This window comes from Paramacrobiotus metropolitanus, unplaced genomic scaffold (genome assembly GCF_019649055.1).
Source record: "Paramacrobiotus metropolitanus isolate TYO unplaced genomic scaffold, Prichtersi_v1.0 Parri_scaffold0000051, whole genome shotgun sequence".
Taxonomy (NCBI): Eukaryota; Metazoa; Tardigrada; class Eutardigrada; order Parachela; family Macrobiotidae; genus Paramacrobiotus; species Paramacrobiotus metropolitanus.
The window spans coordinates 326,920-342,641 of record NW_026570271.1 but is presented as its reverse complement, the minus strand read 5'-3'; the positions used below and the strand labels follow the sequence as shown (position 1 = coordinate 342,641).

At 42.6% G+C, this 15,722-nt stretch overlaps 1 protein-coding gene across 1 annotated transcript; it reads left to right on the top strand.

Moving 5' to 3' along the window:
- The first annotated feature begins 1,507 nt into the window (after nt 1-1,507).
- LOC129592261 (uncharacterized) lies at nt 1,508-7,925 on the top strand. The gene is made up of 5 exons (XM_055488252.1): nt 1,508-1,726; nt 2,563-2,627; nt 2,952-3,992; nt 4,506-6,372; nt 7,748-7,925. The coding sequence occupies exons 4-5, from the start codon at nt 5,351-5,353 to the stop codon at nt 7,923-7,925; spliced, it is 1,200 nt and encodes a 399-aa protein (XP_055344227.1). The 5' UTR covers nt 1,508-1,726; nt 2,563-2,627; nt 2,952-3,992; nt 4,506-5,350.
- Nucleotides 7,926-15,722: the final 7,797 nt, after the last annotated feature.

Here is a 15,722-nt window from a genome sequence, read left to right as displayed (position 1 = left end):
CGAGTACATAAACACAATACATAATTACCAGGTTATAATGCATTCGCGGTCCTTTTCGCATTTGTAATGCACAGAAAAAAATGCTCGTACAAAAGAATATGATGTTCATGATTGTCAGTTCCTAATACCGGCAACAATATGCGCGCTTTAATCAGCTTCCTCACACAATTAGGACCAGATTATACAATGGAAGCACAGTTCAGGTACTGCAATAATAGCGCTTTGGATTTTTTGTGGGAGGAGTATAAAAACCCATCCGCTTATTGTGATTGTAAAACCCAGGTCCTAGAGCTCTAGAAAGCAGATTACCCAGTTCATTGCAATAAGACCGCTTTATTTCCGCCTCATACGCAAAAACGATGGACAGGTAATAATCGCCGGTTATGTATAGATCGGAGGGTACCACCTGCGGTATGCGGAAGCGCTTGAGCGTGCCATAATTACCATAAAGCGGGCTCAAATAATAGTTCACACAGACACACTAGGCGGCCGTAGCCGCGACTAGAGCATTGCTTTATGTCGTTCTAGAGCCAAATGATTTTGTACGATTGATCTGTTGCGGTGTTTTATATGTCGGGCTTTTGCTGATGAGCTGGCCTTTTCTTTTGCGTTAGTTTATGACCTCGTGCAGGACATTCAACTGATTGTCGTAGACATTAAGTTGATCAAACAAACAAAAAACAAGCAACCAAGGCCTTTATGCATGCAACGGTTATTATAAATATTATGGTCTAATTAAATTGGACAAAATATTTAAACACACAGTCCCGCTCCAAATTCAGCCTGAAGGTATAAATAATACTAAGTATTTCATATTTTCTCCAATTGAATTGGACAAAATATTTAATACTAAATATTTCATATTTCAAATCTTCCCTGAAAAATAATTTAAATAAACATAACTGGAAACGAATCTAGCCAAAGCTAAGTTTACAGCAATGATCTCGTCATTTTTTGAAATTATAATGAGTTTTAAAACTGTGAAAACACCTTAAAGTTGAAAAGTCATAGTAACCAGGTAAAAAGAGCACAGTTTCTCTCGTCAAATGTTGGTGTGGTTGTTTATACTGTATCTTCAAAACAGTTGTCATAGTATGCACAGACAGTTGAATTTTCCCGCTTACACGGGTTCGCATGTTTTGAAATGTCTCGTTCAGTACGGTGCCGGTTATTTTCGGAAGCGCCGCCCTTTCAACTTGTTACGCGGTGCACCTTGATCGACCGGGTGCGTCTAGTAATATTGTAGAATATTGATCAGTAATAATGGTATCGCTTTGTCAAGTGCGAATTTACGATTGAATGTGTGATAATAGTACGATGCAATTACCTATGCAGGTCGATGCAAGGAGACACTGCTGTATTCAAACCTACAAAGATTATCAATGATGTGCCATGCAGCTGCAACGGTTACAGACTGTTTGTTTAGTGCCACTACTGTATTTTTGAACCGCGGTCGAATTTCCACTTTTTGTGCTGTAACTTCCGAAAGTACGAAGTTCTTCAGACAGTAACGGTGCAGACTGCCAGAAGAGTAGAGACATCAGTACTAACGTTACGTTTAACATACGTAGCGTATTAAATGAACTGCATTAATTTCCTATCGTTTATGTCCCCGGTTTCTTTTCATGAGATTTTGTTTATGGAATTTTATGATTCCGTGTATCCGCTTGCTCATCATGCTCGTTTAATTTTGAACGCGCTGCAAAAAAACGGACGAAGTCAACAGGTAGTAAAAATTTGTGACACGCAGAATTGCAAATCATGGTTTCTCTGTATAAGCAATTACTAAATAAGTTAAGGATAACTGAAACTCTAAAATATCGGCTTACATAGGCTTCGTGTTTGCGAACGTTTTGTAGTACATCGTGTATTATTACCTGTAAGCGATAAATACATCATATTATTACATTTTTATTATTATACCTATGTTTATTATTATGTTGCTATTTATTATTATGTGATAAAGTTGTTTTCAGTATCCTTAATTTGGATTATTTCTGTAAATCTAAGCATCTTGAATGTACTCTTGACTTTGTAATGGTAATAATAAATGAGCGCATAAACGGAATCCGATGGCTTTCGTTGTGTGCTTTGTAAGATCTTTGTTAGACCGAATGTCATTCGATGACGTTTTTTTTGGAAAGTTTCTAGAACTATTTTTTTGAAAGCTCATATTTAGTGATTGTTCTCGATTAACGAAATTGAGCACATATTATGTAACCAGATAAACAAAAATTACCTGTTAGGTAATTTTCAACCTGTTAGGTAAAGCCGGCTGACGGCAGCAAGCGCAGAGAGAACTGAAATGGGCTACCTTTATCTCCTCGTAGATGCTCACTGTTGTTTTTACGTCGAACCATAGTTAAGCATTTTTCTAAATTTTGAAAAATTCAAGAATTTAAAATTAGCAAAGAAAATGCTGCAACTCTGGTTCGGTGCAACAAATGTTCATACTAATCTACGTTTATGTATAAAATCTGAAAAAAGAGCGTAATTACATGTTGAAACCTTTAGTACAGCGCACAAATTGATGCTTCTAAACTTTTTCGAATATTCTTGCAGCAATAAGTGCCAATAACTTCCCAACCGGATGTTGCGCGTACAAACGTTTGTCACGCCATCGAATTGTAAGCATTTGGGCAACTGCGGAATGTCATTCATAAAACAAAGCTTTTCAAGTTTTGGTGCATGTACATTGTACATACCTGCAGTTGGTACCATTTACGGTGATTAAGCACCGGCTACAGGTTAATGCACCGGCTACAGGCAGTGTAGTAAGCGTACACTGCCTGTAGCTCCTAACTCTACGGTGGGCTAATTTTCCCAAATGCATACTTTCAAGTTAAAAAAGGGGGTAGCAGTACATAACTCGCTTAGCGTCAGCAATGCACCGCCTATCCTTTACTTCTATACAATACTTAGAACTATGAAGTATATGGTACTTGTTGTAGGCCCGAATCCCAAAATTCCCGTGTGGAGCCTTCTTCATTAAAGCAACACTGAGAAACGGAAATCGCAGCCATAACTTGAGGTCCTAGAACATCACTGGTGCCGTATGAACAGTGACAATATGCATTGTACTGGGAATGGCGGAGATTCCCCTGCACAACCGCCGTTCGTAAGCAGCCAAGCCGAAATCCGGGGAGCGCAAATCTTGAATGCAATCTTGTTGCTGGCGAAACACCTCTCCCCCGTTCCGGAAACAAGCCCAGGGCAATGCAACATCGTGCTAGTGCCAGACCAGCCAGTCGAGTTGCCATTGCAACCAGATGTGGCGCCAGAAGGGAAGGATCATGGCGATTACGATGCCCGCTCAGCAGAGGTTGTTAGAGCCAAGGTTGCAGATTCCAGTACTCGGGACACGTCCGACCTCACCCCGAAAGAAAAGCAGGAAATCGTGGACTTATTCGATAACGGTCGCACTTGTTCCGACCTCATGATAAAATTCAGTTTGTCCCGCTACTCCATTCAGCAAGTGCTGCGCGCAGCCGGGAGACTGAAAATCTTTCGCAATTTGTATCGAAAGAGGTACGACTTGTTGCGGCTAATAGTTCTAAGGTGGCTGGAGCAGGGCTGGTCTGTGCGAAAAATACTGCGCTACGCTAAAATTTCAAGGCATTTGGTGGAAAAAGTAATAAAAGATGCCGGTTTACCTTTTAAAAAACCACTCCGTCGGTCAGTATCTATCCATGTTGCTGCGTCAGCCAGATCTTCGTCGAAATCCACAGTCCAGCTTGATCGCAACGTCGTTAAGATGACGAAGCTGGATGCTCTTTTGCTCAGTTCATGTTCGAATAAGAGTAAACTTCCAGAGATCGAGCGTCAGCTTGATCAAACCGGACACGAAAATGTACCATCGCAGAAGTGCGAAAGTGAGTTAAGTGCCGGCGCCGGCTTTTCTCTGGATGACCGGAAGTGTGATAAGATATGCGCGGACACAGAACATGCGGAGATCAGCCAGCCAGAAACCGAAATCATCAAAAAACGAGGCGGTATGTGAAGTGAGAAATAAGTTTCAGTTTGAACTTGGTGAAAAGTTTAGTAATTATCAATAATTAATAATTAAAATTTTAACACTGATTATCATTTGACGACTGCAGTTTAAGTTCGTCACAACTTATCTCGCTGATCGAAGAATTAGGATCAAACGTGCAAAGCGGGTCAGTGGTAACCGCGTACGGCAAGTTAAACAACCTTTGTACGATAAAAAGGAATATACTGTAACATAATAATGGTACAATGAAACTGTTTCCATCTGAGCAAAAATGCACAACATGAGTGAGCAAGTATGTATTTTTGTACGAATATGCCTATATTTTTAAATTTATGATAACGAGGTTGCAACTAAATTTTTTGCTTTATCACAATATTTTCTTGAGTAATATGGTGAAAAGCTGACAGTGTGTAAAGGCTACACAGGTAAAGGTACACTGTACAAGCTCTCCATGCTTTAAAATACAGTGTTTTGTGCATCTAAATACTGTACATTGGTTTTTATTTTGTAGCGCCCACAAATCACAAGAAAACGGAGGATGGGGAAGTCGGCTTCAAAATAGGCATCACATCCGAGCAATATTCTTCCGGCCAAAGAAAAAAGGAAGAAGAACGTACAACATGTTCCAGTATTTCGCCGAATAGATGGGAGGAAACTGTTTCCGCAATGCCGGTGTTTCAGTCCAAAAATGCCACCAAGGGTTTTTGTAGCGAAAAGTTTCAGTGCCAGATCTGCCGTTTGTCCTGGAGCGAAGAGAAAAAATTCTTATTACATTTTGCCGGCAAGGAGCATGAACAATTATATACCGCCCGGATTTTCCTGTACTGTACAGCATGTCAGTTCAAAAGTCGAAAACCGGCCAAGATGGGCAGACACATTATAAAATACCAGTCGGAAAATCTACGGAACAACGCCAACATGCATTCTGTTAAATCTGTCCCCTGAATTGTTGATATTATATTCTGTACGTTTTCTTCATTTGCTAGCTGTGAGATTCTATTGTGATTTACGGACCAAATTATAAAATTAGGTGAGACGGTGATTTCAATTTTTCATTAAAATTAACGTTCAGAATTTTGCAAAGGTTGCTTCTTACTGTGAAGATCTTTTGGAATTCAAGTTACAAGTTGCGGATTATTTGTTGGCGTCTAATTTCCCTACGCCGACCAAATCGGGGTCAAAACCCTCTTGGTCTGAAGGGTGGCCTGTTGGATGTAAACGTGGCTTGAGGCAGCGCCGCAGAAGGGGCCTTCAGCACACGCTTCAGGTTTGCCGTTTACGGCAGACCTGGTCCTTCAGGTATCCAGCACCGACTCCTATCAATCAGGTCAGTCAAACTCCTGCTACACGTACCTGATGGCTATTGACAAAGAGCCGTGTCCCTACTGTACGAGACCTTTTTGTAAAGGTGCTGGAATGGCAGCCCATCAGAAGGCCTGTAAATCGCGTCCCAGAGATCCTGGCCTCCAACCTTCTACTGTCACCGCTAGCAATTCTTCTGGAGCCGCGCCAACGCCGCCTACGGCGACAGGCACCTTTCGCCCGTCGAAGGAGCGGATTATGCGTCGTATCCCTCACGGTGCAAGACCAGCAACAAGAACCTCTCTGTCGAAAGTTCTTGAACAGATCTCCGCCACCAACAGCTGTGAATCCTGGAGCAGGTTGTTATCTTTTGCTCCCACCGCTCTCCGGCTCCCCGTTAAGAGCAAACCCGGACACACAACGTCTCTTGCGTCCGCCGTCAAGCAGAACCTACGGCATTTCGACAATAACACCACAGCGCCCTCTGTACAAAAGCCGCCAGCAACGAAAAAACGGACCGAGCAGGAAGACCTTGCCCGTAGAGTGGGACAGAAGATCGACGACGGCTCACTCTCGGGAGCGATGAGAATCGTGATGTCCTCAGATGCCATTGTTGAACCCAGTCCCGATGTTCTGCAAGAACTACGAGAGAAGCGCCCCCAGAGCGCCCCTCCTGTGTTGGTTCGCCTCGACCCGCCTCCACCAGCCGCTGCCCGCATTACCCGTGAGGAAGTTTTCGCAGCTATCCATAGCTTCCCAAAGGGATCAGCAGCAGGGCCGGACGGCTTAAGACCGCAGCACCTTTTAGATATGGCTGGATCGAAATTGGACGACCAATCAGGACCATTCTGCGATGCACTTGCTGCTGTATTAAACATCATCATCGATGGTAAGGTGCCTGCAGACACGCGCCCCGTACTCTTCGGAGGGAAACTTATCGCCTTGCGGAAGAAGGACGGCGGTCTGCGCCCTATTGCGATTGGTCTGACCATCCGCCGGCTGGCTGCCAAGATCATCTGCGCGCGTTTAACGGACCGAACAGCCGCCATCTTGTCTCCACAGCAGCTGGGGTTAACGTGCGTGGCGGTGCCGAGGCTATCGTGCATGCCACCAGGTTGTTCTTGGAATCGGATGCTGATACGACGAAGGTGGTTCTCAAAATCGATTTCAAGAACGCCTTCAACACAGTCTCACGGGACGCCGTCCTGGCCGCAGCGCATGAACATTTTCCTGAATACAGTGAATTTCTACGTAGTGCTTACGGCCACCATTCTGTGTTATTTTTCGAGGAATTATTGCTGTCTTCCGAATCCGGCGTTCAACAGGGCGATCCTCTAGGCCCTTTACTGTTCAGCCTGGCCCTCCGAGCAGTGCTAATCGCATTGCGGTTGAAATTGAACGCGTGGTTTCTCGACGACGGAACCGTGGGCGGAACACCAGAGGCAGTTGCCGCGAGTTTTGCCGAAATTATTCAAGGCGCGATGGCCATAGGTTTGCAGGTGAACGAGTCTAAATGCGAACTGCTTGTTCTCGGTGGATCAGCTGAGTCCCAACGTAAAGTCACAGAGAACTTTCTTGAACTTTATCCCAAACTGCGCATTCTGTCGAAATCTACCATGTCATTACTCGGTGCTCCTGTACTGGACGAAGCTGTCGGACCATTATTGGACGAAAAAGCCAAAACGTTGACATTGGTCTGTGAACGGTTGCAAGTACTTCCAAGCCATCATGCGCTGTTTCTCCTGAAAAACTGCCTCGGCGCACCGAAAATTATCTACATGCTACGATGTTGTAACGCATGGAGATATCCCAAGCTGCTTTATCAGTTAGATGAAACATTGCGCGAATGTTTCCAGAAGTTGTCCAATGTGCGTACCAATCACGACGACTATCCCTGCTGGCGTCAGGCATCTCTACCTGTTAGCAGAGGCGGAATCGGCATCCGCCGGTCGCAAGAATTATCTCTCCCAGCCTTTTTGGCTTCGATTCATTCCGTGTCCGGCTTGGTGTCCATGCTGCTTCCAGACTACGGGGTGGTAAACGTTACTGAAGCCCTTGATTTATGGAAACTAGGTTCCCGTCAGCCTGATATCCCAGAACTCGCCCTCCGGAAGTCCCAAAAAGCCTGGGATCTGCCACTTTGTAACGTTTCACTGTCAACGTTATTGGACGTGTTTCGAGGTGACGAAGTGAATACAGCCCGCTTGCTTGCCCAGTCAAGGCCAGAAGCCGGCATCTGGTTGAACGCATTGCCTTCAGCTCACATTGGAAACTTGCTGGACGACGATGCTGAAAATCAGCGTCGGTTTGCGTCTAGGTGCTACGATCTGTGATACCCATGATTGTAACAAATGCTACAAACCCGTCGATGGCTATGGTCACCACGGATTGTCATGCGCGTTTTCCTGCGAAGGCATCACGTCACGGTGGATTAAACAGTATCATTTGCAGAGCATGCGTGTCTGCGGGTGTGCCAGCAAAGTTAGAGCCGCGCGACATCTCCTACAACGGAACGCCGCCCAGATGGCTGTACGACATTCGCCTGGAAACGGAATGTAGTCAGCATGGCTATGTGTCACCACGGATTGTCATGCGCGTTTTCCGCGGGGCATCCACGTCGGTGGATTAAACAGTATCATTTGCAGAGCATGCGTGCTGGTGTAAGTTAGCGCGCGGAACATCTACAACGGAACGCCGCCCAGATGGCTGTACGACATTCGCCTGGAAACGCGGAATGTGTCTAGCATGGGATGTGACATGCGTAGACACAGTGGCCGCGTCACATGTTAAAGCAACGTCCGCCACAGCGGGAGCCGCCGCCGCAAGCCGAGAAAGAAAAATCAGACTGTATTCTATCTGAACGGCCGTTATATCTTTGTCCCAATCGCTTTGAAACGTTTGGCCCTTGAGCGGCGGCCATCGCCATCGTCAAGGAGCTGGGTAAAGACTGCGACAAACCGGAATACGCTCGCACGAATTTCTTCGACAGCGCCTGTCGATTGAGATTCAACGGGGGAACGCGGCGTCAGTACTGGGCACCATGGATGGAGTGGATAAGCTTACAGAGATTTTTTTATTATAGTTTGAGCGGTTCTGTTTTATATTACCCACAGTGTAACGAACAACAAAAAATAAAAGTGAATTACGGTGCACTTTTATTAGTTTCTTGATCGTCAAAAGCAAACAGCGAAATTACCAAAAATACTGAAAGTTTATATGCAATTTTTCCTAAAAGTATACAAAGCCCTTAATTATAATCGTTGCCGTTGACTAGCCCGTTGAATAAACGGTTTTTTGGGTTTCACGTATAGCCGGTTGCCTATTGAAAATGTAAAATTATTACTACTACCGCGAACCGTCGGCCGATGCAAATGCTTTTTTCCGGCTATTTTGTGTGTGTGTTCGAACACGCAATTTTAAATCGCTCGGTGGTGTTAGTGTCACAGATGTTCTATGCATTCCTTTATCGCATGCACTAATGCATAGTGCTTTTGTTACTAATAAAGATTTTATTGCAGTACCGTAGACTTTTGCAGATGCCCGAGGTAACCGAAGTCCAACTGCGGTCCGTCACCGACGCACCTTCACCAGATGTAAATTAAAAAAATTCTGATCCTTTGCAGAAAATCAGAAGAACATTAGAATAAAGAAAAAAATAGTTTCATCTGTCATGGTCAATGAATGGTTTCATGGTCATGGTTTCATCTGTCTATGGTCATGGTTTCATCAGTCGTGGCCAAAACACAATTTAACAATAAATTCTATACTACGCTGTAGTCTATGGCCTATGGGCAATGCACCGCATCGTACGTTAATACGTTATCGAACAACTTTTACACGGCCAATTTAATTCAAACAATCGTGCAGAGCTTTTATCCGTGTACTTCAAAGTTTTATTTTCCAGACTTTTATCTGTGGACGTCAAATGATGCTGCACGATATCTACACATAGCGCTATAGGCCAATGTCATAACGACGGCGGAAATTTCTGCCGGCAGAAATTTTGTAAGGTCAAAACGACGGTGGAATTTCTTGCCGGCGGAGATTTGGTGTGGTCAAAACGCCGGCAAAAATTCTCGTGGTCGAACTGCCGGCGGAATTCCTGTACATGAATTTTTTTACGGATATCACAAATTGATACAAAACCAACTTATGGTAAACTACAGTAAGTAATTCATATAGTAAGTACAAGCTGGATATTCTATGTACGTACTATGGATCTACTGTATGTATACGTCATTATTCGGAAGATAAACAGTCAACAACAACAAACGAGAACTACAACTCAAAAAGGTTGAAAAATTAAAAAAACAAACAAACAAGAAACGCAGTTACAAAAGAACATACGTACGTGCTCTAATACCAATCAGCTAATCCAAACTCGGCCGCTAAACAAGCTAACAAAGCAACAAAAAAACACAATAACAAAAGAACACGCCTGTCTTGAATTCAACACCACTGCAGCTGAATTTCAGCCCGGAACTTTGCGATTGCAACCAGCTCAACTTTTTAATTTAATGGTGTCATCCAGATGATTTGCCAACTGACGGCGCTTAATGCATGCCGCATGCAGACAATATTTTCTTGGCGCCGGCGCCGGCGCTGAGCAGTAGCCCGGTCAGCTACTGCTTGCCGATTGCTGCAACTGATACCAGCATTAAGATCCCAGCACTGATTTGCCTATCTGTTTTCGCAAAATTCTTCAGATGCCAATTTTTTAAAACAAACGAATTTAATGAAATTAAAAAATTACGAAAATTCCGCCGGCATTTTGACCACGAGAAATTTCGCCGTCGTTTTGACCTCACAAAACTTCCGCCGGCAGAAAATCTTCAGTTTATGACGTGCACTGTAAATGTCTGTAATCATTGTTCACCGTTTCTGGAGATGGTACAATTTACACTCCTTTTTTCAGCAGCGATGGATTTGCACAGTTCCTTATTTTGATGATTGGTAATTACGAGTACTCAAATTGGGCTCGTACAGGTTTTCAGAAACTTCTCAACGTATGATGCGGTGCACTGTCCAACGGCTACCGCATAGTATAGAATTTATTGTCAAAGCGTCTTTTGGCCACGCCCATTGACCATGGCAGATGAAAGTGAAACTATTTTTTTCGTTTATCCTAATATTCCTCTGGCTTTCTGTAAAAGATGAGAATTTTTGAATTTACATCCGGTGACGGGGTCCTGGTTGGTGCACATTCTCGAAAATTCGTTACCGATGAGTTTTGCAGGCAGTATTATAAAAATTCTACAAGAAACAGATTCGTACTATACATCATAAAGAATTTTTGAAAATGTGTACTAAGCCAGCAGCGGCATAGGCCACCGCACGGGGCTTCAGTCACGTCACTACTCGGCACTTGCAAAAGCATGAAATAGCAAAGTACTGTAAACTGAAAAGAAGGTAATTATACAAATAACTTGCATGCACTGCATTGCACAGAGTTATTATGTGATTACATATTTCCATATATTTACAATTTCTGTCTAGCCACGCCCCCCTTTGCCCATGGTAGATGATTTTTTTATCATTTTTTAAGCGTTTCTGGGGACTTCTTTCGTACAACTTGCCTGTTGCCACCTTTAAAGGTGGCAACAGTTGTACCTATACTAGCTTCCACAAATTTGTGAAAGCTAGTACTCGTATAGGTACAAATTGGGTCCCACTATAATACGTAATATTTATCAGTGCTTATTTTAGCGAAAATGTGATTAATAATTTTACTATGTACTCGTATAATTATGCGTCAATAATATACAATCTCAGACAGCCTTAAAACACTACACGCACTGCCAGCGCTGTGTTTACCGTACACAAGCTTTGTGATCCACGATGTGCGAGCGGGCCCTATAGTAGTGCAGTGAGATTGTACAGCCAGTTCGTATCTTTTAATTAATACCTAGTACATTGGCGTGCGAACCGGTAGGTTGCGAAATATCCGGTTAAAGTGTTTATGGATGAAATAAAATTCCGGACACAAACCCATGTATTCCAAGTTTCAATATGGAAATTTTCGAAATTCTTTTCAAAGTTTGAAAAACTTCCAGAACCTCTTTAGATCAAAAACGATCTTCATACCTTTGTGCGCTTACATGCAAAATTAATAGATCGGCCCATATTGCAACTTTTCGAACGAGGGCGAGGATATCGAATGCAACCCACTTATTTTGGGTAATCAAGCTATTTTCCAACCTACCATGTGTACATTGTGTAGCCACACTCCGACACGCCAATTAGTATGGTAACTCGCTTAGCTCTAGGCAGGTGAGCACAGAGTAAATTGGACATCCTTATCCTCGAACACCTGTTTCCGTCTAAACCCTTGAAATCTGATTTCAACCATAAAATGGCGCATGACACAAACAAGTAGAAATCGGACGGTCGGTCCGCGGACGCGACATAGCTACTAATTTTAACCTTGTACTGTACACGAAGTTGGTACCATGCACCTGGTCACTTCCCTTAAAATGATGATGCTCAGCTTTAGAAGGCAGCTGTGCTCAGGCAAAATTATTAATTTATGGTAGTACGTGCTTTTCGGACCCTGATGACCTCGAAGGGTCTTATATGATGTTCGAGCACGTAACCGGCGGGGACAAAAAATCAACAAAAAACATTGATTCGAAACTGACAAATTAATTATTTGACAAATAAGGGTACCCCCCGGAATAAGTTCACCTGCTCCATGGTGTTCAAACTATTTGCCGCCCAGTGCCGCAAATTATATACAGTAATTACGACATCCTAATATTTTTATGCTTTTAAAATTGGATAGAAACGTTTTCGTGATTTGCCTCAGTACGTATTGTGTCAACAGGTGGCACACAGTCAGACTGTCTCAGTCATTAGACCGTGTCCAGTTAGCCGATGATTTCCAGGTAGGTTTTAAGTTGTATGGGTGGGGATGTTAGCTCCAAATTACAGCCCATTGTACTGTGATTGATATGTTTCCGAAATATAAATACGAATGAGTCTCTGATTGACTAATTCTGATTCGGAAATTATAGGTTCTGTATACCATCAGGTTATACTGCGCGCGAGTACAGCTAACCGTGTGCGTCAACCATACAATTGTAGGCATCTTTGCAAAACAGATGACACGCTCCAAAAGGTTGGACCGTTGAAGCATATCTGTATAGAACTACAATGCTACAAGAAGCCTTGCGTCAGTGATTCTTTTTGTAATTTTTATGAAAGGTTTTTTTATTTTTTCCTTGTTTTTTTATGAAATGTTTTTGTCATTTTAATGAATTATAAAGAAATTTAATCGTGCGATTCGTGCGCGAGTGATGCTGCATGGAAGCTGAAATATTAATATGAAAGCACCATCTTGCACATCTTAAAGTTTAAACTACAGCGACATATGAATCGCGCTACAGTCGCTACCATTTGTCCCATAAACGTGTTTGGTTTTCTTTGAGCGCCCGATTACGCTGCAACAACACCAAAGAAGCCAAAATCAGACCTCACAAGCTAGTAGAGGTGAATTGACACTAATTAAAATAGGCAAAGAGTGTAAATGCATGGTTGTGTTAGAATCAACACATCAGTTTATGGCATTTAAAAATTAACGACCACGCATCCATTGAGAAAGGTGTTTCGAACAATTATTAATAGTGAAGTACATGCTGTGCATCACGAAAAATGAATAAAATATGTCGAGAACAAAGTACGAAAAAGTCCTGTTTACTGTTCAGTGTTTACTTTGCTATACCTAACGCGTGGATATTAAACTTGCAGCACAGAGTATGTAAATGCACATGCTGAAGTCCATATTTAGGCGCGGAATATCGCATAAATTTGTGACTATGAGTGCTCGAAAGAAAACTAATAAAACCATCTCTAATACCGATAGAATAATTTCTAAAACAATGATTTTTACCCAGTCAAGAGTACTCAGAAATCCACTGTTAAGCCATGAGTCATAAAACAATCTAAATTCTGAAGGATGTTGGTGCGCGAGACAGAATCTATCATATTTTACTTCATAATTTTTCTGTCACCGTCAAATTCTGTGTGCTAATCGTTTCTGGCAGCTTTTTTAGCTTTCGCCAAGACACAATAAACTTACAAGGTCCTCGATATGACAGAAATGTATTTTCCAATCCGATCCGTCCAGTTTATCAGCAGCAAGCAACGTTACTGTTCCAAAATTTCGCGTGACTCTGGCACTGGGCTGTGGCTAATTTCCACGGAGTTTACCTGTCCACCGCGCAGGCGATATCAGTACGGTGGGCCAGAACCGCTTGCGACCCATGACGATTTTCTACAACCTTCTGCTTCTCATTAAGAATCAAAACCGAAAAAGTTCTTTTGACTTCGTAAATTGAGCGTTAAGGATTTCAATAATTCGCAGAAGTTTTGGTTTTCGCAGTAAACACGCCACGCCACTCTCGGGCCACTCGCTGCCACTCTCGGGGGGCTGCTATTTGTTCAATCACCGGAAGTGGTTGGAATTCGTAGTGTATTTCCATAGATTTTCTTTTCATTTGCTCAAAGCCAATGTTAAGCACGTTCAGAGAAGGCTAACCAACGGAATGTTATGTATTAGCGGGGGTAGATTTTACGATATCAACTAACATGAGTCACGGAATATTTTCCCCAGAATTTCTGTAAGATTTTATTGGCCTTCCTGGCAGATGGCCGAATTCTTTTAATATCTTCTAAGTAGCAGTTTGATTAATCCCGAGGTTTCTGTATACTTCTAGTGATATAGTCTAGTAATAATCTTTCCAAGATCATGGGGGAGATATTACTGAATAAATCCACTTACGAAGGATGTCACTAAATCTTTCCGAAATCCCTGAAAATATCATCAAAATTTGCGAGATGATGCACTGCCTTTTACGAGTACTGCCGCAACGGAGCAGTGTTTGGAGGATTTTAGTGGACCGGGAACGTACACTGTACAGCATGACGCATGCTGCACGGTGGTACCATAGTGCGCAGTGCGCACTGCGCAGTATTCCAACCATACTAAAAGTAAGCCGCTAACATTTATTTATAAAAGGAAAAATTTGGCTTTTTGGCTTTAATGTACGAAATTACCTAAATTATCTGATTTAACGGCGTGCAGCGATCATTTCGCCACATCTTCGGACCACTACTGACCCCTGTCAGAATGATTAATGAACGCGCGCCTGCACAGATTGCAAACCCAACTGTTTAATTCAAAAAAGAATGAATGGGAAATCATATAATGTATTCGCTATAATCATTATAATCATTATTCTCTCGCTGTCTTGTTGCTACTCAGTACATATACGAGCAATCAGTGGAATTGTGATTTAATCCCTAAAAGTAGTAAACGAAAAAAATTAAGATTTGTTTACTTAAGGAATTGGATACATGTATACATAATACAGGTAATTTTATTGGAGACACCTTCGTGACTTTCAGTTAATCAATATCTTGCGAATCAGATGATCCGAGAGAATCCGAGGATGTAGGTAAACAGTTAAAATTGCGGCCGACGGAAGCACTGCGTACGGTAGGCGACTGTCTGGTGCAGTTACACATTATTCCCCGAGAACGCCCGTAACGCTTTGAACCCTGTGTGTCGGTATTTGCGATAAACAGCTCATCTACAGATACAGTCTCCCTTCTATTAGAAATCCTTTATTGTTGGACCAGGGCGTACGTGCCACCGCATTACGACCCACCGATTGTCACCGTAGGGTACCACTATTAAAGAATTTAACATTCTTATCGTTAGAAACATGCCGTATTACAGCGCGGCGACTTAATTGCTTTTCAGTTGCATTTATAGTCCTTGACTCGGTGATTTATTAGGATGCCCACTAGAGTAGATAGGCGATTTTTCTTTTGTTATAAGCCGCTGATGTTGATCGGCACGCCCTGTGGATCTGTGCACTGTCGTTAACCGCTTTATGGCCGAATGCATAAGTAAACTATCCAGATATTATCGGATATAGGTTACTTATGGACTAGCAGAGCACTGCTTTCGCCTACGTAGCGCTAGAGTCATGTCGGCAACGTTTTCAAGAAAAAAGATCTGAAAATACCGAACAGCAGTTAATCCGTGCTTGTGGATGGTACAGATATTTTTTTTAAAAAAAACCTAGAGCCGGACAAAGACAGTAAAATAACCTGGATGACCGTATGAAGCCGCATTTATACTTTGCCGGAAGGAAAACCACGCCGAATGATCGTCTACGTTGCCCAACGGGAAGCAAAATTGTGCTTATTTGATGATTCAGTGTTGTAAGGTAAGAAACTCACTCAGATCCGTATGATTTTGCCATCTTCACAGCATAAGTACGAGCAGACTAATTACGAGTATATACCACATTTCTCATTTTTTTCAAGTTCTCAATTACGATAAATGCATCGAATTTTGATAATTCCTAGAAGTTTTCTTGCGCAAAAAAACGGTTCTGGATTTTGAAACTGTTTATAA

What these genes read in the sequence shown, in the direction of transcription:
- LOC129592261 (XM_055488252.1), top strand. Translation starts at nt 5,351, where the DNA reads ATGGCTATTGACAAAGAGCCGTGTCCCTACTGTACGAGACCTTTTTGT. An exon ending in CCACAGCAGCTGGGGTTAAC is followed by an intron (nt 6,373 to 7,747) that starts GTGCGTGGCGGT and finishes TATCATTTGCAG; the next exon opens with AGCATGCGTGTCTGCGGGTG.